The 25,592-nt window shown below is 29.9% G+C and overlaps 2 protein-coding genes and 2 long non-coding RNA genes across 4 annotated transcripts; 3 read left to right on the forward strand and 1 right to left on the reverse strand.

Moving 5' to 3' along the window:
* Window positions 1-415: 415 nt before the first annotated feature.
* On the forward strand, window positions 416-4,261 carry LOC146957478 (glycogen synthase kinase-3 homolog MsK-2). The gene is made up of 13 exons (XM_085736764.1): window positions 416-481; window positions 839-1,085; window positions 1,575-1,667; window positions 1,777-1,836; window positions 1,933-2,205; window positions 2,330-2,404; window positions 2,571-2,627; window positions 2,719-2,859; window positions 2,951-3,001; window positions 3,220-3,315; window positions 3,406-3,489; window positions 3,866-3,968; window positions 4,057-4,261. The coding sequence occupies exons 2-13, from the start codon at window positions 969-971 to the stop codon at window positions 4,140-4,142; spliced, it is 1,236 nt and encodes a 411-aa protein (XP_085592890.1). The 5' UTR covers window positions 416-481; window positions 839-968; the 3' UTR covers window positions 4,143-4,261.
* Window positions 4,262-10,527: 6,266 nt separating this feature from the next.
* Window positions 10,528-13,712, forward strand: LOC146957479 (Pectin lyase-like superfamily protein). The gene is made up of 6 exons (XM_085736769.1): window positions 10,528-11,191; window positions 11,879-12,046; window positions 12,138-12,182; window positions 12,277-12,484; window positions 12,582-12,663; window positions 12,987-13,712. Exons 1-6 carry the CDS (start codon window positions 10,763-10,765, stop codon window positions 13,486-13,488), a joined length of 1,434 nt encoding a protein of 477 aa, XP_085592895.1. The 5' UTR covers window positions 10,528-10,762; the 3' UTR covers window positions 13,489-13,712.
* A 3,995-nt stretch (window positions 13,713-17,707) lies between these two features.
* On the reverse strand, window positions 17,708-19,728 carry LOC146957480 (uncharacterized). The gene is made up of 2 exons (XR_015023179.1): window positions 19,425-19,728; window positions 17,708-18,137 (listed from the first exon to the last, which is right to left on the reverse strand). It is a non-coding gene; the product is annotated as an uncharacterized LOC146957480 (long non-coding RNA).
* On the forward strand, window positions 18,065-18,999 carry LOC146957481 (uncharacterized). The gene is made up of 2 exons (XR_015023180.1): window positions 18,065-18,201; window positions 18,741-18,999. It is a non-coding gene; the product is annotated as an uncharacterized LOC146957481 (long non-coding RNA).
* Window positions 19,729-25,592: the final 5,864 nt, after the last annotated feature.

Raw genomic sequence — 25,592 nt, forward strand, 5'->3', positions numbered from 1 at the left:
CATATTAGTTTTTTAATATACTTACTTATTGTCATATTAGTCTTTATAAGTATTTATTTTTTGTCATTTTAGTTCTTATATCATAATAGTCATCGATAATAGTCTTTATAAACTACTTTTACCAACAGAGTGCACAATCAATCAGAGACTATTTTGAAATTTTAATACATTGAAAAATTATTGTGACTACTCATTACACATTCAAGGACAAAAAAATTATTATTTTTTGTTGATATGGTCAATTAAGTAATTAATGTATCATATGTTTTCTTTTTTTAAATAAAGGAAAAAGCATCGGTTAATTTTAATTGGACGGTCAAAAAGCTGAAAAAAAAAGAAGAAAAAATGTCTGGGGGCTTTTATTTGTGTTGACTAATGAGATTAGATAAGAAGATAAAATCAGACACCACAAAACATAACATAACAAAAACAAAACATTTGCATTTGTCGTTCGGAACTTGTTTTCTCTTAATCAGGATCCGTAAGTTTCTCTTCTCAAATCAACATCCCTTTTATTTTTCTATTATGTATCTTTATCTATATTTCTATAATATAATTATGATATGATTAAGCTGATTTGGTTAAAATTTATGTATGCTAATTTTGTTAATATAACCAAATCAGCTTAATCACATCTGCATAAGTTTGATCTGTGTCTGTTTGCCTGTTTGGCATCTATTAATAATCATGTTGTATTGTTATAATCATTGTAAACCAATTTTTAGTTAATTTTAGTTTGTTACTTTTCAGTTATAACAACCAAATATTGGTTTTTCTTTCTGTCTTCATACCCATTTTAGTATTATTTAATTAACATTTTTCATATTAATATTTGCAGATAAGGGTGTTGAAAATTGAAATACCTTGTTTTCTCTTTAGGGTTCTATACTTTAAATTTCTTTTCATTTGAGGTAGTTGATTCAATTGAAGCTGCAAAAAAAAAATCTTGATCTACTTTGGTTGTGATAATGGCAACAGCGGGTGTAGCACCTGCTTCTGGAATAGTAGATGTAAATGCAAGTTCAGCTATTGCTGTTGATAAGTTACCTGATGAGATTCTTGGCATGAGAATTAAGGATGATAAGGTAAATTAATATAAATCATAAAAAAAATGTCTTTTTTATTTTCTTTTACATTCTATTCAACAATTTCATTGTAAATATTTAGGGCCTGTTTGGATTTGACTTATTTCAGCTAATCTTTTGGCATAAATAATTTGTGAGACTGTTTGGAAGAGGTTACGGAAACAACTTATGAAAACAACTTGGCTTATTTGAAATTTGAATACAACTCGACTTTATTTTATCTTTTGTTATAGAAATAGCTTATACATAATCAGGGGACTTGGGTGGCTCAACTGGTTTGAACTAAGGGATAAGGAGTTGGAGGTCCTGGGTTCCAACCGGGACGAAGGAGTAAATATTAATCTAGAAGCTAATTACTAACATCTACCATTCAAAAAAGAGCTTATACATATGCACTATGATAAACGCATTCCATAAGCACTCAATTAAGATGTTTATCTAAACAGACCCTTAGTTTGCTTATGTCAAAACTTGTTAAACACAATGCAGGAAATGGAAGCACATGTGGTAGATGGAAATAGTACTGAAGCAGGACATGTAATTGTCACTACCATTGGTGGTAAAAATGGCCAGCCAAAGCAGGTCCGTTTCTGTTGTCTTGCTTGTTGTGTGGATAATTGGATCGTTTTTGTCCATATTTGTAAAGTCATTTATGTGTTGTTTGATGTTTGCGATGATTTTATGATTGTAGACAATAAGCTACATGGCTGAGCGTGCTGTTGGACAGGGATCATTTGGTGTAGTTTTCCAGGTTAGTCCCTTTTATGTTCTTCAATTTGCAGCTTTTAATTGGATACAGTTTGAAGTAAACAGATGTTTATTATATTTTTTTTCGGTTATTGTGCAGGCTAAGTGCTTGGAGACAGGTGAAACTGTGGCTATAAAAAAGGTTCTTCAAGACAAGAGGTATAAGAACCGGGAATTGCAAACAATGCGCCTTCTGGACCACCCCAATGTTGTAACTTTGAAGCATTGTTTCTTTTCAACAACTGAAAAAGACGAGCTCTATCTTAACTTGGTACTTGAGTTTGTTCCTGAGACTGTCCATCGTGTGATCAGACACTACAGCAAAATGAATCAGAGGATGCCATTGATATACGTAAAACTTTATTCTTACCAGGTATGTTTCTATGTAATTTATAAAATTTCATTTTTCTCGTAAATTGTAGAGATATTATGGTATCTACTGTGCTGCTTATGCCACTTTTTGTTGTTTCTCATTCCTTCTATTTCTTATTTTGTAGATATGTAGATCACTAGCTTATATTCATAACTGTGTTGGAGTGTCTCATAGGGACATAAAACCTCAAAATTTACTGGTATGTTTCGTAATTTGCTTCTTTAATGTCTTAGTCTTTTTGTTTTGATTTGCATGGTGCAACTTAAATCATTGTATGGAGTAATTTGTTTCAAGATGTATTTTTCCTTCTTTTGTAAGACAAATTTAGTTTCATATTCAATCTTTTGAATGTTATCTGATAACAGGTCAATCCTCACACCCATCAGCTGAAGCTGTGTGACTTTGGGAGTGCAAAAGTCTTGGTATGTTTATCGTCAACCTAGAAAACCTATTGTCTGTTTTCACTGTCCATCCGATATATTATCGTGAATAAATTTTGTTTGTATTTGACAGGTCAAGGGTGAACCAAACATATCTTACATCTGTTCGAGGTATTATAGAGCTCCTGAGCTTATATTTGGTGCAACTGAATACACCTCAGCCATTGACATTTGGTCAGCTGGCTGTGTGCTTGGCGAACTATTGCTTGGCCAGGTATCTATCTACATGTTAATTATGTCTGATTATGGTTTATTTAGAATCCATATCTCTGTAGAAACTAAGAATGAATTCACATTCTTTTCAGCCTCTCTTTCCCGGTGCGAGTGGAGTAGACCAGCTCGTTGAAATTATCAAGGTGAGATGAAATCCAAAATTTTGTACTCCGTGAAATCCAGGATTTCTGTTTACGATCAATTGTTTCTCTTTGCTTGATGATACTTGCTTTGTACAATTTCCATTTGAATGTATGTAATAGCTTGTAGATATAGATATCCTTAACAGATAGTCCTCTTCTTTTACATTATTAAAGCCATGCTATCTTTCATCACTTAAGATTTTTGGATTGACTGGCAGGTTTTAGGTACCCCAACAAGGGAAGAAATAAAGTGTATGAATCCTAATTACACTGAGTTCAAATTCCCACAAATCAAAGCTCATCCATGGCACAAGGTATTGTAACTTTCACTTTTTCCTGTCCATTTATGCATATTATTTCGTAGTGTTGTTAATATATATATATATATGAATATTCATCATCAGATCTTTCGCAAGCGTATGCCACCGGAAGCTGTGGATCTCGTCTCAAGACTACTTCAATACTCTCCAAATCTTCGAAGCACAGCTGTGAGTATATAATTTTATCAAGATATGTGGAAGCTTTATAGGCAGTTTTAATCTTGTTGAATAACATAGACTGTCAAGTTATGTTCGCAATCATTTTATAGCTTCTGTTCATGGTATTAATTTCCATTGATATGTGATGGCCTTTTCCTGTGCCTTTCAAAATTCAAGCGATTTCTATCAATATTTTTTCCCATTTTTTTCCCATAAATCTCTTAGTTTTCTCTTTATATACCTACTACATGTGCATCAAATGAAAATATATTAATATTCACATCGATAATTCATCTTCATTAACTGAAGATTCTTCAGTATTATTCCTAAAATCATTTCCAATATAGCATTATAGTTATATTGTTTTGTGCCTTGTGAAATGTAGTTGGAGGCTCTGGTTCATCCCTTCTTTGATGAATTGCGTGATCCAAATACCCGCTTACCAAATGGGCGTCATCTTCCTCCTTTATTTAACTTCAAAGCCAACGGTGAGAACTAGTTTTCCCGAGTATCATGTTATTATATCCTTCTACTGAATTATTCTCTAATGCTGTTGTTGCTGGTGATTTGACACAGAGCTTAAGGGAGTGCCTGCTGAAATGCTGGTGAAGTTGGTTCCGTCTCACGCAAGAAAGCAGTGTTCTTTGTTTGCGTCGTCATAGACTTAGAATGCTGTCTTGTGTAAATATTATGGACTCCCTGTTTGTAGAATTGTATGTAGCCTGTTTCATGTTGTTAATAGTCTCTCTTTTGTTATTTGTTCCATTAATTTGTTTGTACCGTTTCTACCAAAGAAAACCACCTCAGTTTATTATAAGTTTCAAGTTGATCTCTCTTCACGATTTAATTGTTCTCCTGATCTTCAATTTTTAACAGATTGTATTAACTATTAACTAGAACAATTGTTTATTCTAGTGATATACTTATTCCCTTTCACAATGTGATTTAGTTAGGGATGGTTTTAAAGCTTGCTTGACATATCTCCCTTAATAATTAGAAGTTTGGCTTCTAAGGTTGTCTTGCTTCCAATTATCATGATAGTAATATAATATATTGTTGCTTTAGACAAAAAAATATAATATATTGTTGCCTGTAAAGATTATAATGTTGGAAAACAGAAAAAGAACTGGTTGCTTTCAATGCAAACAGAATAAATATCCTATCAATTGTACTAATCACAACAGGATGGAAAATTAAACAAACTATCCTACCAATTGTACTAATTTGGTAACAATTGATAGTGTAACACACATATGAAACTGAGCAATTTAATCCATTAGTCGTCATATACATATTCATATTTAACTTGTCAACATCAATCCATTTATTTGAGTTACGAAGCTGACAATTTAATAATAAAAATTTCTCCTAAGATGAATATAATCTACCATGGGGGTTCTCTCCAAGCATTCAAATAATCGATACTTACTCTTACTCCTCATTACTTAATCAAGTCATTCCTTATGGAATGTTTTGTTCAACTATGCTAAGGTAAATGTAGTCCAGTCTTCACGATGCCTAATCTTCCTCCTTCCCTAAAGTCTATCCTACACAAACTAAAGTTCAATTCCCATAGCAAAAAACTCATAATTTACTTGGGTTTCTCATAATTTTCTCATTTCGAGGCCTATTAAACAAAACATATTCAGCCCTCTAATCACTAATTAGGGTAAAACCAGTAATCTTCCCAATTATTATTAGTTAAAAGCAACTAATCAGAGTTAAATTAGCATAACATAAGACTTTTCTAAAGGGGAAACTAACTTCACTATAACTAATTCAAGGTAACATTCCCTAAACATTATTACTTCATCCCAAGGTCTAGATTATAGGTAAAACCATCAATTTAACTAGCTAATGGTAACTGCTTCAAGAACTACTCACACTACCATGGTAATTCTCAGAAAACTATGTTTGCATGCATATCTCTACACACACAACTTCAACTACAGCCCCAAATTAGTGATTCAAGCCTATTTAGGGAAAGTCACTTTTCTCATGCGCATATTTCAAACCAATGTTTGCTCAACAACAAATCAACCCAATGATTAAACTATATATGGAGGAAAACAATGGCCATTCTTATGGTATACTAGGCTTAAGCAACAAAGCTCTTTTGGCTGAACATTGAAGGTGCTATGACAATGGAAGTCAATCAATTGCCAAAATAGTTTAGTGACACACATGCTCATTAGAATGATAATCTTCTATGATATGTGTAGGTAAGTACAAGACTAGTTGCATAAAAGTACACCGAGGCAAGCTTCAATACTCATCAGTAACAAAAGTCTTCTGGTCATGTAACAAGTAAAATATTAACAAACTAATCATTAGTTAATAATCACTTAACTCAATAAATAACTAAGCTTAAAAATTTCTATGAAAAACCTATTTTTCTCTTCTTTGTGACGTAGCTAACTTACATTATATTTTCAACCCACTAATTAGTTATTGGAAAAAACTAACATTCTAACCAATTATCCCTTCTAATTCATCTATTTCATGAACTAAACAACACATAACATGTGGGTTTCTATGGGAACCTACTTTCTTCATTCATGTCACAAACCCATTACTACTAAACAATAAATCTAACTCTATCTAATCAAATTCATGCTTAATAGACAACCCATATTGCTTATTTAATGAAGACACGTGAGATTTGGTGAGGTTGATGGAAGTTTCCAACAAAAGTTTACACCGTGCAAAATAAGTATGTGTGTATTTGTACCTTGGGAAAATGGATTCTTCCATGTGTAATTTACATACTAGAGTAAAACGTGATTCATCACAATTCATTCAGTGAGAAAAATACAAGTGAAATTTAGATAAATCGAATTTGGATGGTGATAGATCACACTTTACTCTTTTATGTGTAAATTACAAATGATAGAATTTATTCACATAACATGTAATTATAAAAAAAATGTAATCCTCAAAACAACTAACATGCTTTCAGTTGTCACCTGTGTATTCATATTGCTAGATATCTTTGAATTAAAAGTTAAATATGTTTTTGGTCTATATAAATATTTCAACTTTTCATTTTAGTCACCCAAGAATGTTTCTTCAACTTTTATTCCTAAAAAAAAAAAAAAATCTCACAACTTCCTAAAAAAAAAAAATCGCAACACTTTTGATCTCTGCTTATCATAGAAACTCCAATTAAGACTATAATTTACATATTAAAAAAGGTATAAATAATTTTTCCACTCATAACTCAATTCTTTTTTATTGTAATTTTTTATTAATAAATAAATTATATAGAAAATTAATTTTAATACTCGATAATTTAGAGAATAATTAAGCTCGTTTGTTACAACTTATTTTACAATTTTTTTAAAGAAAAAAAAAACACTTTTGAAAGGTTTCATGCATACGTTTGTTACCAATTCTTAAAAAATGAGAAAAAAAAATTAATCTAGAAACATCTTCAAATTAGTTTTTTTTTTAGTAGTTTCTTCTAAAAACCATTTTCTAAAACTGGTTAATTTTAAAAAAAGTGATTTTCGTTTTAGTAAACAAACACAAAACAACTTATGCTTTTATTTAAAATCTCCAAAAATTAATCCTTAAATTGTTGAACATGAAAATCATTTTTTTTTATAATCCATAACAAACAATTAAAAAAATAGCAGTTCTTGTGCTTTTTTACGAGAGACTAAATCATTTAAAAAAAATACTTAGAAAAAATCATTTTCTAGAGCAGCTATTGAAATAGTTTCTATTTGAAGCATTTTCTACTTCAAATTTGATTTTTAAAATATGTAACAAACGGATGAAAACCTCTAAAATTTTGATTATTTAGTTTTAAAAAAAGTGATCTTGTCAAAAATAAAAAAAAAAACAGTGCCAAATGGACTCTAAATCTAAACTAATAATAACTTTTTTAAAGGGTGTGACACAATGGTATATGATATGAGAGGGAGGTTGTGCTATTTACTAGAAATGTAGGTCGCACTTTATGAGGGAATTCCAATCCACTGAATGTGGCATGCTATGCAAAATAAGTCATTCCTGAAAAAGAAAACGGAAAGTAAAAGAATTTCATAACTGTTACAGCATCAATGTATATAGTACTTAATCTAAGGTTTTGTGGAGTACATTTGAGTTTGAGAATGCAAATAAAAATGCTTAACCGCCATATGATATATGAGAGTGATAAAAGAAACCAAAGAACCCTGACCAAGTATAGTGGTATATGAATTTGGGCGGCGTTATAGGTGTGCTGAATTGTAAGTAGTGCTGTTGTGACTGTGAGTGGAAGCAAAGCATGCATGAGAGATGCATCAATTCTCAACTTCAGAGTGGATGGACGGTTAAAGATACATATTAAATAATATACTATTGCATACAATGACAATTCAGTATTTTAATTAATTGCTGGCAAAGCTTTAATTAGTAGTATTATACTACTATATATCCTCTTTAAAGACTGCATATTCATTTGTTTTTTAAACTGAAATTGTGTCCATGCAACTTGTTATTACTTTTAATCTTGTCACTATAGATATGGTAGTCCATTTGCTTCTTTAATTAACCTTACTTTTACCTGATCATCTTCGTGGAATTAAGATAATTGGTGCCTTATTTTATCGTGAAGGTGAACATGCCTAGTTAATTAATTTAACATACATGCATCATATGCTGACCGAGATGTACTGTTTGCTATATAGTGAGTATATTCTCTAATAAACTCGAGAATTTATGTATATGAATACTACATGAACGATTGTTATAGCCTGCAAAGATTAACACAAGAACAATATGCAATGAACGATGTTATACATGTAATTTAACTGTGCTTGAGATGGGCATGCAAATTAATATTTGTATTATGAATTGGGTGTTTAATGTTTGACGCTCATTGAATCTTTTATCTATATATTCATAATAGGCATTGTTAATGTGGTACAATTGGCAGATAATTGAGTCTCTTAAATATGTGGTCATGATGACAGATATTTGAGTCTTAAGTTCGTCGTCGTGATTTTGATTTTTATCTCATACGTATGGAATAACACGTAAGGGTTCTTATCCTATAATAACTTTTAAGTCGGCCTTTAAATGAATATATGTTATGTACCTTGAAGGATTAGTCTCTAATTCTGTATGGACTATGGAGATACTTTGGGGCTTTGTGCAACCCAAATACAATAGCAGTCCTAAAACTTGTTCTAGCTGTGTGTAGTGAAAAATACTTGCATAATATAGTATGAGTATGACCTCAGTCATTGAAAGTTGGATAAATATTGATAGTTATCTTAGACAATTGATGATTTATTAGTTTTAACTTATCATAATTTACTATAAGTAATTGTGATTGACTATTTTATGGAATACATGCCCACAAAATTATGTTCTTCAGTCACAATTAAGATTCTTTTTATTAGTCTAAACCAATAAAACTTGGTTAATTAGAAACATAACTAATAGGGGTCCCTTTAGTTTGGACCACCTATACTTTGGGTTCAACTTGGACCAATTTTTTTTACCATTAGATTGTAACTCCCATCATATCTTATTATGGACCATTCACACAAAATAAAACTCATCAAATCTTTCTCTCTCATTGCACAGACTCCCTCCTTCATCCTTATATTTGCCTCTTGTCTTCTTCATTCTTCTTTTATCTCAAAATATTAAACCAGATACAAATGATAGTTTTAATTTTCCATTAACCTGTGGTTCTTTTATCTCAAAATATTAAACCAGATACAAATGATAGTTTTAATTTTCCATTAACCTGTGGCTTTATTTATTCATTCACGATAAAGTTGCAGATTAATCTTCACAAACGCCATTTTCAATTAATTTTGTTATTATGTATTAATTTCCAGAAATCAAAGGATGAATCTTGAAGTCTCCCATTAACTTCTGCATATATTTTCGGATACTAAAATATTTTTAAAAAGTTAATTTAATTTTTTTTACCGCAACATCATTTTGTTCCTTATTTATTTCTCAGGCGAAAAAATGGGGACTCTAACAAATTGCAATTATCGTAAAAAAAATGTTGCAATTTTTAGTATAAAAATAAATTGTAGTCTGATGCCTCTAAACTCAGAGTTCCGAAATCTGGTTCAATACGGTTCGCCGCGCGGAACAAAATTCAGTGCCACCGCCTGTGAAATCATGTCACTGCCTCAATTCACAGTTAGCTTCAAAAGGGTAAATGATTTGTGTTTATGGTGAAGGGGAAAGTGAAGAAATAATTCAGCTGCTTCAGCTTCCAACAAATGGACACCATTAATCAACAATTCAATTAGCTACAAGAAAGAAATTTCAATAAAAAACCAAACGCTGTCAACACATAATAAATTGATTGAAAATTTTGACAATCAATTGACCTACTTGAGGGAAACAACAAAATACATAAAAAAATGAAGGAAAGGAGGAGATTGGGTATGAGATTGAGTTGGTGAAAGAGATAGTCCTGAAGAAAGAATGAAAAGGAACCGGGGGGAGAGAGAGAGAGAGAGAGAGCATGTGCATGCCAGTGAGAGAGTAATTTCATGCGGTTAGACTATTATAAAATCCGTGTGTCTCATTTGATCAATGCTTGAAAAAAACTGGTCCAAGTTGGACCTAAACTTTCACTGGTCCAAATTAAAATTACCCAACTAATAGTACTTTCTATTAAGTAATTTTAGGGGTTAAAGAAATATTAAAAATTGATTTGTTGTCAACACATATAAGAAATACTTCATTTTGTTTTATTCTTGTTGCCTTAAAACATATTATCCTTAACAAATTTGTTATAGTTGGGACAGAACAAAAAGATAACTATATTATATGGTTATGGGAAGAACATGATAGGCTAGTCCACTAACCAGCCTGACTTGTGTGGTTATTCCGTTTTGCTCTTTTCAAAATTGCCAAATGCAGACTCCACAACCTCAAAAGAAAGCTCAATGTCTATGAGGTATATTTGTCGGTTCCCACTTCTAAACCCATTAAAAAATTTGGTAATATTCATATAAAACTTACCACATTCTCCACTATACAACTTGTTATTATATATAGTAACCCAACCTTTCTTATTCTGCATGTATTCCATTCCATCCAATTCCATTACCAACTTGTGTTCTAGTACCAGTGCTCCTAGTCACTTGAACATAGAAAGTAGAATCTCCTTTGGTTTTTCTTTCAACTTCCTCAAACTAAAGGTTACTATTTGTGACTTTATTCCTTTCATCTAGTTGTTTTTACACTTGACACTCACTAAGCCAATTAATTGGTATCTCATTTTTCCTAATTTTTAGTACAAACTATATTTAAAATGAGGCACTCTCCTATTTCAACAATATTATTCTCTATATATTTTCTTACTTCATTTCTTTCTATCCAAGCTAGACACCATTTCCATACAAAACATAAGCATTACTCACATTCTCATAATTCATCATCTGAAATTTCACTACCTCCTTCTCCACTACCTTCACCAACTAGTAGTGCTCCTGAAGAAGCTCCTAGTACTAGTCCTAGCCCTAGCCCTAGCCCTGAAGTAGCATCTGGCTTATTGGATGTAAGAAAATTTGGTGCCATAGGAGATGGAATAACTGATGATACTGAGTCATTCAAAATGGCATGGGACACTGCTTGTCAAAGTGAATCAGATCTTAATGTTATATTTGTTCCTCCTGGTTTCTCCTTCATTGTTCAATCTACTATTTTCACTGGTCCTTGTAAAGGTGGTTTGGTATTAAAGGTAATGTACCTGCAATTTTTTAGTTGCATAATACTTAGACAAAAAATAAGTCATTTATCTTCAAAAAATATTAACATTGTTGAACCAACTTCCATTCTTAGTGTACTTTTTGCTACAAATTTGTGTACAAAATCATTGCATGATGGAGTATATTATAAAGAAAGTTTTATCACTAGCACTACACCACAATTAGACCCTCTTCATTGGCAACAACGATTTCACAACCTCATATAAAAAGTTATAAACTAAAAAAGATCATGTCAATTTTGATTAATTAAATATTGTAGCAACCATTATAATATAACTTAAATATTATCTTTGATGAATTGAAGATTTAGTTTATGTTTTTGAATGGTCAAGTAGTTTTTTGGTAGCTTATATACATAGATGAAAAATAAAGTTTGGTCCTACATTGTTAACATTTTTAAACATAAAGTATTTTTTTGGTGGTGCCGGAGTTTGAACCTCGGACCTTACATATATTATGTTTTATCCCTACCAACTGAGCTAAGCTCACGAGGACAAAACATAAAGTACTAACTTAACATACAAAAAATATTAATTTAACACAGAAAATATAAAATATATATTTGAAACTTTAGATTAAGTTAAAGAAAACTGTAGTTATATCCTGTCTAATAATTAAGGCTAAGGTTACTGATGACTTTGCTATTGTACATGTCTAAGGTTGATGGCACTATAATGACACCTGATGGACCTGAATCATGGCTAAAAAACAACAGTAAGCGTCAATGGTTGGTCTTTTATAGAGTCAATGGGATGTCACTTGAAGGAAGTGGTACAATTGATGGCAGAGGACAAAAATGGTGGGACCTCCCTTGTAAACCTCACAAGGTATTCATATAATTTGAAATTTTAAGGAAAAAAGTTAAATTAAATCATGATGCTTCAAACTTTAGTTGATCTCTAACAATAATTTCCATAGGGGCCTAATGGAACAACATTACCAGGACCTTGTGACAGCCCAGTTGTAAGTTTTCAAAACCTTTCTTATGTAATTTATACATTTTCTGTTTGTGTAACTGCATTATGTATAATTAACAAAAAATATTTATATATTGCAGGCTATAAGGTTTTTTATGAGTTCAAATTTGACTGTACAAGGACTTAGGATAAAAAACAGCCCTCAATTCCATTTCAGATTTGATGGCTGCCAAAGTGTCCATGTGGAATCAATTTTCATAACAGCTCCAGCACTTAGCCCCAACACTGATGGAATACACATAGAAAATACCAATGATGTGAAAATATATAATTCCGTAGTTTCCAATGGTTAGTCACTAAATAATCAATCCCCTAGCTCCTTTTACCTGTTGCAGCATCCAAAGGAATTAACAAAAATACTTTTTCATGAATTTTTCTTTTATAGGTGATGACTGTGTTTCCATTGGGTCTGGTTGCTATGATGTTGATATAAAAAATATCACATGTGGACCAGGTCATGGCATTAGGTAAATTATTCTTTTTTTTTCTTCATGAAAAGTTAGAGTCAGTAGTTTGGATATGAGTTGAGTGCGGTCACAACCCCGTGACTACATGTAATCAAGATCAATATTTAGATTTTAAAGAGAAAGAATCAAAATCTGCGTTGAAATTTGGAATATTTGATCCTGATCAGACGATCTAGATGTGGTTGACTGCAGTCACACTGTGAAAAGTCACACTGTGACCACATACAATCCAAATTCTCAATTAATAAGCTTTATACTTTATATATTGTACTGGTTTATAATTTGAACTTAATGTTATTTTTATTGTATTTTATTTTATTCAGCATTGGTAGTTTGGGAAACCACAACTCAAAAGCATGTGTATCAAACATAACAGTGAGGGACTCAGTTATAAGGGTATCAGACAATGGGGTAAGAATTAAGACATGGCAAGGTGGATCCGGATCAGTATCTGGAGTTACATTCAGTAATATTCACATGGATACAGTAAAAAATCCTATTATAATTGACCAATTTTACTGCCTCAGTAAAGATTGCAGCAACAAAACTTCTGCAGTGTTTGTATCAGATATAGTTTACACAAGCATAAAGGGAACTTATGATATAAGACACCCTCCAATGCATTTTGCATGCAGTGACTCAATCCCTTGCACCAACTTGACTCTCTCAGATATTGAGCTTCTTCCTTCTCAAGGAGATATGTTGAATGATCCTTTTTGTTGGAATGCTTATGGAAATTCAGAGACATTAACCATTCCTCCTGTATTTTGCTTGTTGGATGGTATTCCTCAGTCTATTCCAGCCAATGATATTGATCATTGCTGATCCTTTAAATTCTATAAAGTAAAAATGTGTGTGTGTATATAATTTACTAGGGAATTAATTAAGGAATATAAATATATAATATGGTCATGAGACTCATGATGACTCATGAGTCTTTGGGTGTGATTGTTGAGGAGTTGTGTTTTAGATGCTCCTCCCCAATTGATAACTATGTATTGTATATTTTCAATTTGAAATGGAAGTTTGGTTTGGATTTGTTGCTTGAATTTGTGACTAAATAAATCTTGATCCACTATTGCTATTATTGTCACTTATGGACCATGGCTATACATTGTTGTGTAATGTTGATGTATAAAACTGTTTTAACTGAAAATGCTGATATAATTTGAAACTCTTAGGCAAATAGAGTGCCATTTGCTATATACCCTGTATCGCTGCTATATGCTTCTATATTTACATTAGATTTTTCATTGTTTCTATAGGAATTTAAAGAATTATACATATAAAAAAAAGTAATGAATGGATGGATAAGAGATATATAACATTGGTCAAATATATCATGCGGTTCTTTAAATTAGATACTTGTAACAAATTAGTCTTTTATAACCTTTTAAACACATTCCTTGAAAGAGAAATGCTAGCAACACACATTTTAACATATACTTTCCAACACATTCTCTTTGATTAGTTACCATTCACATGGGTCCCATCAAATCATGTGGGTCCTATATAAATTTGGTGGGTCCCATGTGAATTTTAACCAATCAAAGAGAGTGTGTTGAAAAGTGTGTGTTATGTTGCTAGCATTTCTCTCATTAAAAAAAGTGACATGTTCGCTATTCACACTACATGATAGGAAATGTGTGTTTAGTGCATCCTACAACACAAACATGAAGTCATATGATTGGTCGAAATTTCCTGAAACTTTGTCTTCATCATCAAGTCGCATAAATCCTTTGAAAAACCAGGAACACACATGTAATAAATAAAAAGAAAATGCTAACAAATGCTCTCAGGACATTGTTTACGCATCCTAAAACAATAACTTTTACATCTAAAATTGTGAGGTTATGACTTTTACATGCATTTCAATTTTGGGTTCCTTAAATAATGTCTCAAATGTCCTTGAGACATTGGTTACCAAGACCCTAAAGAAATATAGGAAAAGACAAAGATTAGATGAAAAAAAACAAAATAGGATGTGCAAAAGGAAATAAAATAGGATGCCATTTTTTTAAGGTTATAAAAGACTATCCCAATACACTATCAAAAAATTTACTACACCTCACATTTTACTATAGCTCATAGAATTGTCTTCCAATTATTCATGATAAGTTAATAAATGGTTAATGACGGCTAACTCTCAGTTACCAAATTCATACAATCCAAAATTAGGGAATAAATAGGTCTTAAATTAAAGGAATATTAATTGGTGATGACTGAAATGTGTAAACAAACCCAATGGAGAATCTATAAAGCATCACAAAAAGGAAATGATGATTACCTAATTATCGACGAGCGTGAGTGATTTGAAGAGAATTTGTGATCTATAACCCTCACTTCTAATTGGATTCTGAAGTCGAAAGAGTACCACATTGCATTTTCGTTTATTAAATTTTGCATGCCTAGTGACCACTCTATTCATCATGTATCACACGGTGTCTCTATATATTTTAGAAGGAAGGTATTCTTCCATTTAATAACAAAAGGTAACAGTCGGTGCACGGGCTAAATCCAATTTATATCCACCAATCACAATTCTTTTCATTATGGGTTTTGTCAAGGAAGTATATACTCCCTCCGTCTCAAACCACGAAGTTATTTGCTTATTTCATACATATTAAAAAAATGCACAAGTGAATGTAGGGGAGAATGACTGTGTATGAATCGGGTAGTATTGACTACCCCAAAAGGAAAAAAAAAACCTTGAATAATGAGTATAGTTTTGTATGTAGCTACCTCATTAATGTATTACTTGCTACTTCAAACAATTTTGTTGGTTCAAAGATAGTTGATAATAATAAAATATTGATAATCTATTTAGTTTAGTATCAATTATAGATAAATTTGATTTCTAAGAACTTCATAGAGCTCAACTTTTATATATAATATAACTATTGTTAGATTTTATTTTCTTCATTGTCGTTTCATTAAATATGAGTAAAAATTATTATGAATTTATTTTACTTGCTGATCAAGTTTAATATATTATTTTTAAAATATATTTTATTTCTTCTTTACATTTGGCCCCCTCATAAAAATTGTGCTAGCTTCGCCGGCAAGTGAATGAGAGAAAGAAAAAAAAAACAGTTTTAAGTGTTCTTGTCAAGTATTGGCATTCACCATTATCATAAATGCAAAGTGAACTATATTGAATTGGGAGTGGTGAAAATAATATTAATTAGAGTTTTTTCTTACAAGATTAATTAAAGTTATAATTAAAAAAATAATTAATATTGCATTGAAACGTGAAACGGATCAGTTATTTTGAAACAATATTTTTTTACAAAAGAACCACTTATTATGAGATGGGTGGAGTAGATAAATTAGTCTTAGGTCATGTACAAATATATTTTTTACTATTGGATCAATAAGGTATATCATAGTATCACATTTAATCAAAGGGTAACACTCGTGATCAAATCGAAAAAACAAACTTGTATATAACGCAACACTCAATTGTGCACTATGTAATTTATTTCTTTTCAAGCTTGGTTTTATAGTTTATTATTGTCACTACCGCAAAATGCAAAACACGAAACATAGGGGTGGAAACAAAATTACTATCCAATTGCTAGATTGGGATTCAAGGAATCATTTACTGCTCCACTTGAGCTTCTTCAAGTTATGTGAGTAATTATTTGGTAGCACAATGATGGATCCTTTTTCCAAATCTACTCCTTTTTTTACCATTGTTGATAAGTTAAAAAATAGGTTAGGATGAATTATATGTTTTTGCAGGTCAGAATTTTTATTTGTTTTCAGCTTTTCTTCAAGTCTAAGTCTAATCTTTTGAAAGTCAAGTATAGAATGTACTTGACAAGACAATTTTTTAATTTATAACGGGTAAATCCTTATTTATTAATTTTGTTACGTCTGCAGCAACTTAACCTACTTTTTTCCTGCTCATTTGCTTTATTAGGTTTGCAATTATTTAACATAACAAATTTCATCTAAAAAAATGCATTGCATACCAATTTCATTCCTATCCGCTTGCTTTTTTTTTTAAGAAAATATTTTCTACCATATCAATGATCTTACGGGTTAAAGATCTTAGGGTTAAAGATTATTTATTGGTCTCTATTATAGTCGAGAAAACTCGTGCGACGCACGAGTCAAAAGTCTAGTTTAAGCTTATAAACTCGTATTATCATTTTCCCTCAAAAAAAAAAATCGTATTATCAAAAGATAGTAATTTACTTGATCGCTGAAAAATAAAAAGAATTACTTTCATTTGAAAAATTCAAATTATTCATTTTTTATGATAATATTTAGAGACATATTACCCTTCAAAAAATAGAGACAATTTAATCCTCATCGGGGACTATTTGAATCAAATTTGGAATGACATTTTTCATATTAATTCTCAACGACCAAATATTTGTGATTTTTCACTAGGATTAATTTGAATCTTTAGTCTTATTGTACAAGGGAAGTTGTAAATTTGTTTCACAATGATCAGTTAGGATCTTTAGCCAAAATATTAGGTTGGTGATCTTTCACAAGGATCAATTTGGTGACGATATACGTGGTATAGCACTTATGTTAATTTTTTGGCAGTTTAGGATAAAGTGAAAGGGCATATATGTAGCTCCTATTGCTACAATATATATTGAGGGAAGGGGAGAGTGTCGCATGAATATGGGGTGAGGAAGGTTGTTCATAGCACAGCTAACATGAAAAGGAAGCAGAAGGAATCTAGGCCACTCCAAAGGGAATCTCGATTCTCATCTACCCACCACAATGTTTGTCCCTGCCCTAATATACTAATATACTTTATTTCTCATGAATAAAAACATCTAAAAAAAGAAAACAAATACTACTTTTTCTATCCATTGTGATGCACGACAAGATAAAGTAAATGTTTCACACATGTACAATTTTATTACTATACCATTTTAATAATTTCTCTTTTGACAATATGCCAGGCTTGAATGAACATAAAGCAAAATGTGGGTACCGAATACCGATGGCTTTTATGCAAGCAAATCTATTATCTATATGAGAAAACAAATGCCTACCAAAATTTCACAAATGTCCCTGTCCCTAAATTTTTAACTGCACTGTATTAAAACTTTATTCAAGGGTAAGATGGTAAGAAATTTTCAATTGGGAGACTCCTGAGTTTTTTACCACAATCTGACTGTTATAACCTTTTCATTACACTGTTGATTTAATTTAATAAAGGGTACATATGTAACAAGCTTGAAAACTGCCTACCAAATTTGCACGTACAAGAGGGAGAATAAATCAATGTTTGTTATCACTTTAATTCAAAAATTTTGAAGGTTTGAATTTGAATTTCAAACTTTCAAACTTCATGTATTCTTTTTATATCCATCCTTTACCTTCTCTTTCTAAAAAAGTTTATCTTCATTTCTCTCTTCTATCCTTCTCATCTTCAACTATATTGCTGCTTTCTCTAATTTTCTTTTCATTTTTGTCATCTCTCATCTTCTACTACTATATTGCTGAAAAAATAGAAAAGATGAATCCAATTATCAACAAAGATTATTCACAAATTATGGCATCAAGGTACGACTAACATTCTTGCTAATTTTTTTTTATTTCTTATAATATGAATTATTTGCATATTATGTTTTTCCTTTTGAAGAAGGATGCACAAGAAACAAAAAAAAATGAAATTTATCTTCAAGAATAAATACATGGTAAGCTAATGAGATTTTTGCAGCTATGTTTCTTTTTTTCTCTCCATCAAATTGTTTTCTAACATTTTATTTAATTTATTTTGCAGGAAACTTATTCTTCTTTTACCAAATCTTATGTCTTTTTATTAAATTATAAAGAATATTAAAGAAAATTCATTTTATTTAATAACAAAAAAGTTTTCTTTATTTTAATCAAAATAAAAGTTTTTTGTTCTGAAGATAAAATATGAAAATATATATATCAGATCCAAAAAACATAAACGGATTCATTGATCTATAAAGAAGAAGGAAGAGAAGAAATTGTATTGTATATTTACTTCAAAACAAAAAGTTAGATCTAATCTTATCATTTGATTGTTGTTTTTTTTTTTGAAGAAGATCATTTGATTGTTGTTATTGCTGCAGGTATATGAGAGAAAAGAACTGACTCGTCTGGATCTATTCTTTTCTTTTCTGTTTTTTAGGCATTGATTTATTTATTTATTTATTTATTTTTACTTCTATCATTGTATAAAGTATTTTTTTTAATTATAAGTTTTTTTAAGTTATTATATGAAAAGGAAGTGTTGCTTTTAGAGTTTTATCTATGGGTTGGGTTATTTGTGTACATATATTTCTCATTATTTATTATGATATTTTTTAAAAATAATCATTTATTATGATATATTGTTTTGTTTTATTTTTTCATTTCTTTCTTTTAAGCAAAAAAAAATTTATATACTCATAACAAATAAAAAATAATCAATTTTATGATATATTGTATTAAAAAAGTCTTTTATATATTGTATTCGTTTTGTTTTATAAAAATAAAAAATAACAGAGAGTGACTGTTGAAGGAAAAAAATTATTTGCCAACAAATTTTTTTTTTATCGACAATAATAATAATAATAATAATTCTTATTTCTTAAGAAGAAAATTCTTCATATTTTATTAAATAAAAATTGTCTTTTAATACGATTATTTTTGCAGAAACAAACAATAAAAAGGATCTTTTTATTATCAAAGATCTAATTGAAGGATTAGCAAATAATATTGTCAATGATTCAGATCTACACAAATCCACTGATCTACAAAAATAAAAATCTTACATATCTTGAAAATGGATAGATGTTGCATCCTTTGATTGTTGTTGTTACTGTTGTTGATGTTGCATGTAGTGGAGAAATATGAGAAGATGAGAATGACCCATTTTTCAAAATAACTCCTTAAAAAAAATTTATTTTGACAGAAATATAGAGGAAGATGAGATGATAAAAAATATGAATTTTATTTGCATAAAAGGTTATCAGAAATGGCCAATTGGGTGGCTGGCGGCTTGAGTTTTGTTTTGGGAGAGATTGAAGAAGAAGAAGAAGAAGGAGGAGGTAATGGAATGCAAAGAAATAATAGAATGGAGTGAGTGAGAGATTCCCGTGGAATAAAATGGGCAATAGGACAAAGATGGGAATAAAATGGGAAATAGGACAATGATTCCCGTGTATGTGGATTCAAAAGTCAAAGATGGATTTGTTCTCTTTGATAAAATTATTGTTTTTTTAGGGAATAAAATTAGTGTTTTATTTGTACCAAAAAAAAAAAAAAATTAGTGTTTTATATGATACAATTCAGTTTTACTAACAAGTTTTTTTTGAAGAAACTAACAACTATTGTTGTTATAGGAGAATATGATTTTGTATTTTACGATAACACTATTATATAATACGTTAATTATGTTATAGGAGTGTACAATTGTAACACAGGACCCATTTTAATAACTACAACGAATGGTCAGTTTTAATTAGTATTTTTTAATATCTTTATTTAAACACCGCGGCAGCCTAAGTTTTATTAATGGGAGTATAAACTATATATTAAGAATATACGTGGGTGTATAAACTATATATTAATAAAAAAATAGGTGAGTATATGTTTGTTTTACGATAATATATTAGTATATTCTTATTTCTGAAATCTAATGGAACTATATATTGATAAATATATATGAGTGTATGGACTATATATTAATAAAAATATATCTCACTATATGTAACCTTGAACCCATTTTAGTAACTATAACGAATGATCAGTTTTAATTAGTATTTTTTAATCTTTCAAACAAAATTGTATTTTTTTAATATCTCTATTTAAACACAGTGACTGCCTAAGTTTTATTAATATATATGAGTATATGTTTGTTTTACGGGAATATATTAGTATATTTTTATTTCTGAAATCTAATGAGAACTATATATATTGATACATTTCACGGTCTGTTCACTATTTATTGAAGTATGAGGGTAAATTTTTGCTCATACATCATTTATTGAATGAACCTAAAAAATTAATTTTTGCTCATAATTGTGACCGGAGAAAGTACGAGGGTATGGACTATATTTTAACAAAAATATACTCTCTATGTTCCCTTATATGTGTCGCATGGGAAGCATGGCTCACGTTTCACTACAGCATGGGAAGCACAAAAAGCCAACAATTAAAGTATTGGAATTACGACAAATAGTAGTGGAGGAAGTGATTAGTTTTCAACACATGCAAGCTTGAAGATTGACAAAAATGGAGGATTCGTGAATGAGGGTTGGAGAGAGCTTCACGAGAGAGAAGGAAGATCACAATTTTTCTTCCTCTTATGTCTATTTCATCCACTAATACAGCCACAGAAAAATTTACATTATGCCATTGCCACTCATCAGTTTATATTTTACTATTTTGCCATTATATAGTTGTATTGACCACTTTATCCTTCACTTTGGTGGTATTGATCCAAAAAATATATTTTGATCCAAATATTTGTTAGACTTTATATATTCTAATTTATTCCTTCTCCACTAAAATTTAGAATTGGGTTGTTACATATTTTCAACGGAAATATAAGTGACCTTATTTGTTTTCCTAAAATAAAGTAAACCTATTTGAAATATTATAAAATTAGTATATTCTAAATTATAAAATTGTATCATTTGTAATATAATGAAACTATATATTAATAAGATGCTTGACTTACGACTCTTGCGTTAATAATTAAATATGCACTACACTTTAATCTATTTAACAGAAATAATTTTTTTTATGATAAATACTAATTTTGATATACCATTTAAGAAAAAAATTCATTTCTTTATAATTTTTTTTGAAGGATCATTTCTTTATAATTTAAATGTCATTGAAAATTAAATTAAAATATTTTGCTATTGATTTTATAATTTAAAGTATAAAATTAAATTTTAAATAACCATGATTAATTGTCTTTAGTAATTTTCACATATTTTAATTTTGTTTTGGGTTGTTTCATATTTTATTATAGGATTTAAAACTATACGTTAATGAAATTGTGAATAAAGAATAGTGTAAAATAAGTATTCAAATTTTGTTTATATTAGAATAGATCCGCAATATATTAAACTATCATGCACTTGACAAGGTTTCACTAATCAAATTTCATAACTAACTCAAATGTATGTGATAAATTGTTACTTACTAAACTAAGTTTGATACATGAAACAAGTTATCATTGATAAAAAAAAAATTGAACACTAGACCGTCAAAATTAATGTATACTTAAGAAACTTAGACCGTCAAAATTATTGTGTTGTTCTATCCTAATACTTTGGTTTGATTTTATAACTCAGTTTTGAGGATTAATTGTGATATTTGCTAATAAGATGACTAAGAGTTTATAAAAATACTATATAATAAAATCTCCAAATAAAATTCCACAACCAAAATCATCCGAAGAGTGTATAATTGTTACACGGGACCGAATTTGAACACTAATATAATGTATACATAAGAAACTTTGACCGTCAGAGTTATTGTATTGTCCTAACATAATACTTTGGTTTGCTTCAATAACTAAATTTTTAGGATTAATTATGATATTTGCCAATAAGATGAACTAAGAGTTTATAAAAATACTATATAAAAAAAAACTCCATATAAAATTTCCACTACCAAAATCAACCGAAGAGTGTATACTTGATACACGGGAGCGAATTTGTACACTAATCTAATGTATACATAAGAAACTTAGACCGTCAAAGTTATTGTGTTGTCCTAACCTAATACTTTAGTTTGCTTTAATAACTAAATTTTTAGGATTAATTATGATATTTGCCAATAAGATGAACTAAGAGTTTAAAAAAAATACTATATAAAAAAAACTCCATATAAAATTTCCACTACCAAAATCAACCGAAGAGTGTATACTTGATACACGGGAGCGAATTTGTACACTAATCTAATGTATACATAAGAAACTTAGACCGTCAAAGTTATTGTGTTGTCCTAACCTAATACTTTGGTTTGCTTTAATAACTAAATTTTTAGGATTAATTATGATATTTGCCAATAAGATGAACTAAGAGTTTAAAAAAATAATATATAAAAAAAACTCCATATAAAATTTCCACTACCAAAATCAACCGAAGAGTGTATACTTGATACACGGGAGCGAATTTGTACACTAATCTAATGTATACAGAAGAAACTTAGACCGTCAAAGTTATTGTGTTGTCCTAACCTAATACTTTGGTTTGCTTTAATAACTCAATTTTGAGGATTAATTTTGATATTTGCTAATAAGATGAACTAAGAGTTTATAAAAATGCTATATAAAAAAAAAAACTCCATATAAAATCTCCACTACCAAAATCATCTGAAGAGTGTATAATTGATACACGACACCGAATTTGAACACTAATCTAATATATACATATACATAAGAAATGTAACGACTGTAAAAATTATTGTATTGTATTTGCCTAATATTTTGGTTTGCTTTCATAACTCGGTTTTGAAAATTATTTTGATATTTGTAAATAAATTAAATTAAGATTTTATAGAAATACTATATCAAAGTTTTTTTTTAAAGGACTATATCAAAGTTTTTTTAAATGCTCCATACTACATTTCCACTACTAAAATTATCCGAATAAAGTATAATTGATACATGGGACTCAAAATTACTCACCTATTAAATTATAAATTTTTTTATAGCATTATTTACTATTATATTTGTTCTCGCCGACGTACAACGACACAAGTGTCGTCGCGCGGCGCAGCCGCGCTACCCGTGCTCAGCACGGGTATATCGACTAGTTGTAATAAAAATCAGTGTGTTAGTTCATATCAATGCAAAGTGTGCTTAATTACTAGCAAGGAAACATGGTTTAGAGTTTGTGGGTTGAGTAGCTCATCTGATTTGAGTTAAGAAAATAAAGAGTTGATAGAGTTCAATGTACAAGATTCAAGTTATGGTAAGGAGAAAAAAAATACTACATGACAATTAACATATTAATCGTTGTCATTAAAAAAAAGATGAAATATTTGTAAAAGAAATAGTATTATTTATGAAACAATTTAAAACTAGGAAAATACTCAGCACATTTGTCTCTAATGGTGCCTACTTAATTTAAACACATAGTCACCACAACAACACCACTGAAAGGTGCCAACTAATTAGCATATGCCAATTTTAGTTTTTATTTTATTTTTCTATTTCATTTTATGGGAAAGTACTTAGTCTTTAACATGGTTTGTAACTCCTGATTTTCGCAAATTATCAAATTTTTACTTGAAATTGTAAAATAACATTCAACATTGTCCCTTCCTAAATTTCTACCTTTGAAGGTGTGACATATTAACTAAACATGTCACATTGTAAGAATGTAAGTTGTTTATTATAGATTATCTTATAAAATTTAGGTTATCTCACCGATAAAATTATAAATAATTGCAATTGTGCAATGACTAATTATTGGCAAATTAATTCTTAAAAGACTTATATTTTATAGACATATTAGTCCTTTAAATTACATTGAATAATTAATGTGTCACATTATATAGCCTCTATAAAATGCTAATAAAAAGATTATTTTGACTAACACTTCACAATTACATAATGACTAATATATTTGTCCGTACACAAAAATTACGTGCAAATTTGACCAAAACTTAAGTTTGAAGACTAATTATTTGTGTACTCGTTCTAATTGCAACTACTAACTTTCATGGAATGCAGACACAGGAAACTTAAGCTAGAACGTGACTGATCAACAATTGTGAATCTATTAGTGTGTGGATTCTCTAATCCTTTTCCACGTTCAGCAAATTTTTAGTTAACTTTTTAAACAGATAAGAAAAGAGAGATTCCGATTGTGTAGCATGTGATAGTGTATGTCATTTGCAATCCTTATGGAAGATAGATAGAGATTAAAGTGTGTTCAAGTTGATATTGTACCGAATGCCATATTTAATAAAATAACTATTTTTAAAATAAAGGCTTAATTGATCCTTTAGTCCCTTAACTTAATTCTTTTTTTCGAATTAATCCTCTAACTATTAAACGTTTCAATTTGGTCCTTTATCTTTGTTTTCATCATCAATTTGGTCCTATTTTATTAATTTTAAACCTCTCAAAAATAAGACCGTTGGATAAAGGAGGTCCATCAGATCTAATGGTGTATCACCAACACCTAATTATATTACTTTCTTCATCTTCTTCCCAATACTAGAGATCCTAATCTTATGGATCTGTTAATGCTCTGCTGCTTGGGGGTGATGAAGTGATTTCACGGCCAGAACAATTCTTTCATTAGCAACAACATAAATCAGCAACAATCATGAATCATCATTTAAATTCATAAAAATTAATTAAATCCATTAATTAGTAACAAACAACAATTGATTCGGCAGCAACAACATGAATCACCAGAAACAAACCCATAATCCACCACAAATAATTCACCCCTCTTTCTATTTGTATCGATCCCAACTTACAGTGGTGTACATACTCAAACAAAATAAACTATGAAAAACAATTAACATTAAAAAAACAAGAATTATGAAAAGATTTGTCTATGGAAAAAAAAATTCACAGGCTAGTAAAACTGTTTTCGTCCCTGCAACTGCAAAGATACTAGTTTGTGCTTTTAAACGTTGTAAATTATGTTTTGGGTTGCAGAACACAAGGAAAACTTGTGCGGTAATTTTTTTTTCCCGTGTTGTGATTGTTCACGTTCGAATTAATCCTTAAATTACATAGTCCAAATTTTAAATAGTAAAGATAAAAACGGAGGTTTGATTCGGAGGTGGATGGAGGAGGAAGAAGAAGGATGATTGGACAGAGTGATTTACCGTTTTTTTTTTCCTGGGTTGTGGTGGTGATATGAAGTTCAAAGGAAGGATAAGAAATAGAAGATGGAAGATGAAAGAGACATAAATTAGGTGTTAGTGATACACCATTAAATCTGATGGACCTCCTT

The sequence above is a fragment of the Medicago sativa genome, chromosome 1 (assembly GCF_051527215.1).
Source record: "Medicago sativa cultivar Bolivia chromosome 1, Bolivia_mono, whole genome shotgun sequence".
Classification (NCBI taxonomy): Eukaryota; Viridiplantae; Streptophyta; class Magnoliopsida; order Fabales; family Fabaceae; genus Medicago; species Medicago sativa.

Excerpts from the sequence above, each read along its gene's own strand:
- LOC146957478 (XM_085736764.1), top strand. The coding sequence starts at position 969 with ATGGCAACAGCGGGTGTAGCACCTGCTTCTGGAATAGTAGATGTAAAT. Across the intron at positions 3,316-3,405 it reads AAGCTCATCCATGGCACAAG|ATCTTTCGCAAGCGTATGCC; the intron begins GTATTGTAACTT and ends ATTCATCATCAG. Across the intron at positions 3,490-3,865 it reads CAAATCTTCGAAGCACAGCT|TTGGAGGCTCTGGTTCATCC; the intron begins GTGAGTATATAA and ends TGTGAAATGTAG.
- LOC146957479 (XM_085736769.1), top strand. The coding sequence starts at position 10,763 with ATGAGGCACTCTCCTATTTCAACAATATTATTCTCTATATATTTTCTT. Across the intron at positions 11,192-11,878 it reads AAGGTGGTTTGGTATTAAAG|GTTGATGGCACTATAATGAC; the intron begins GTAATGTACCTG and ends TACATGTCTAAG. Across the intron at positions 12,047-12,137 it reads TCCCTTGTAAACCTCACAAG|GGGCCTAATGGAACAACATT; the intron begins GTATTCATATAA and ends TAATTTCCATAG.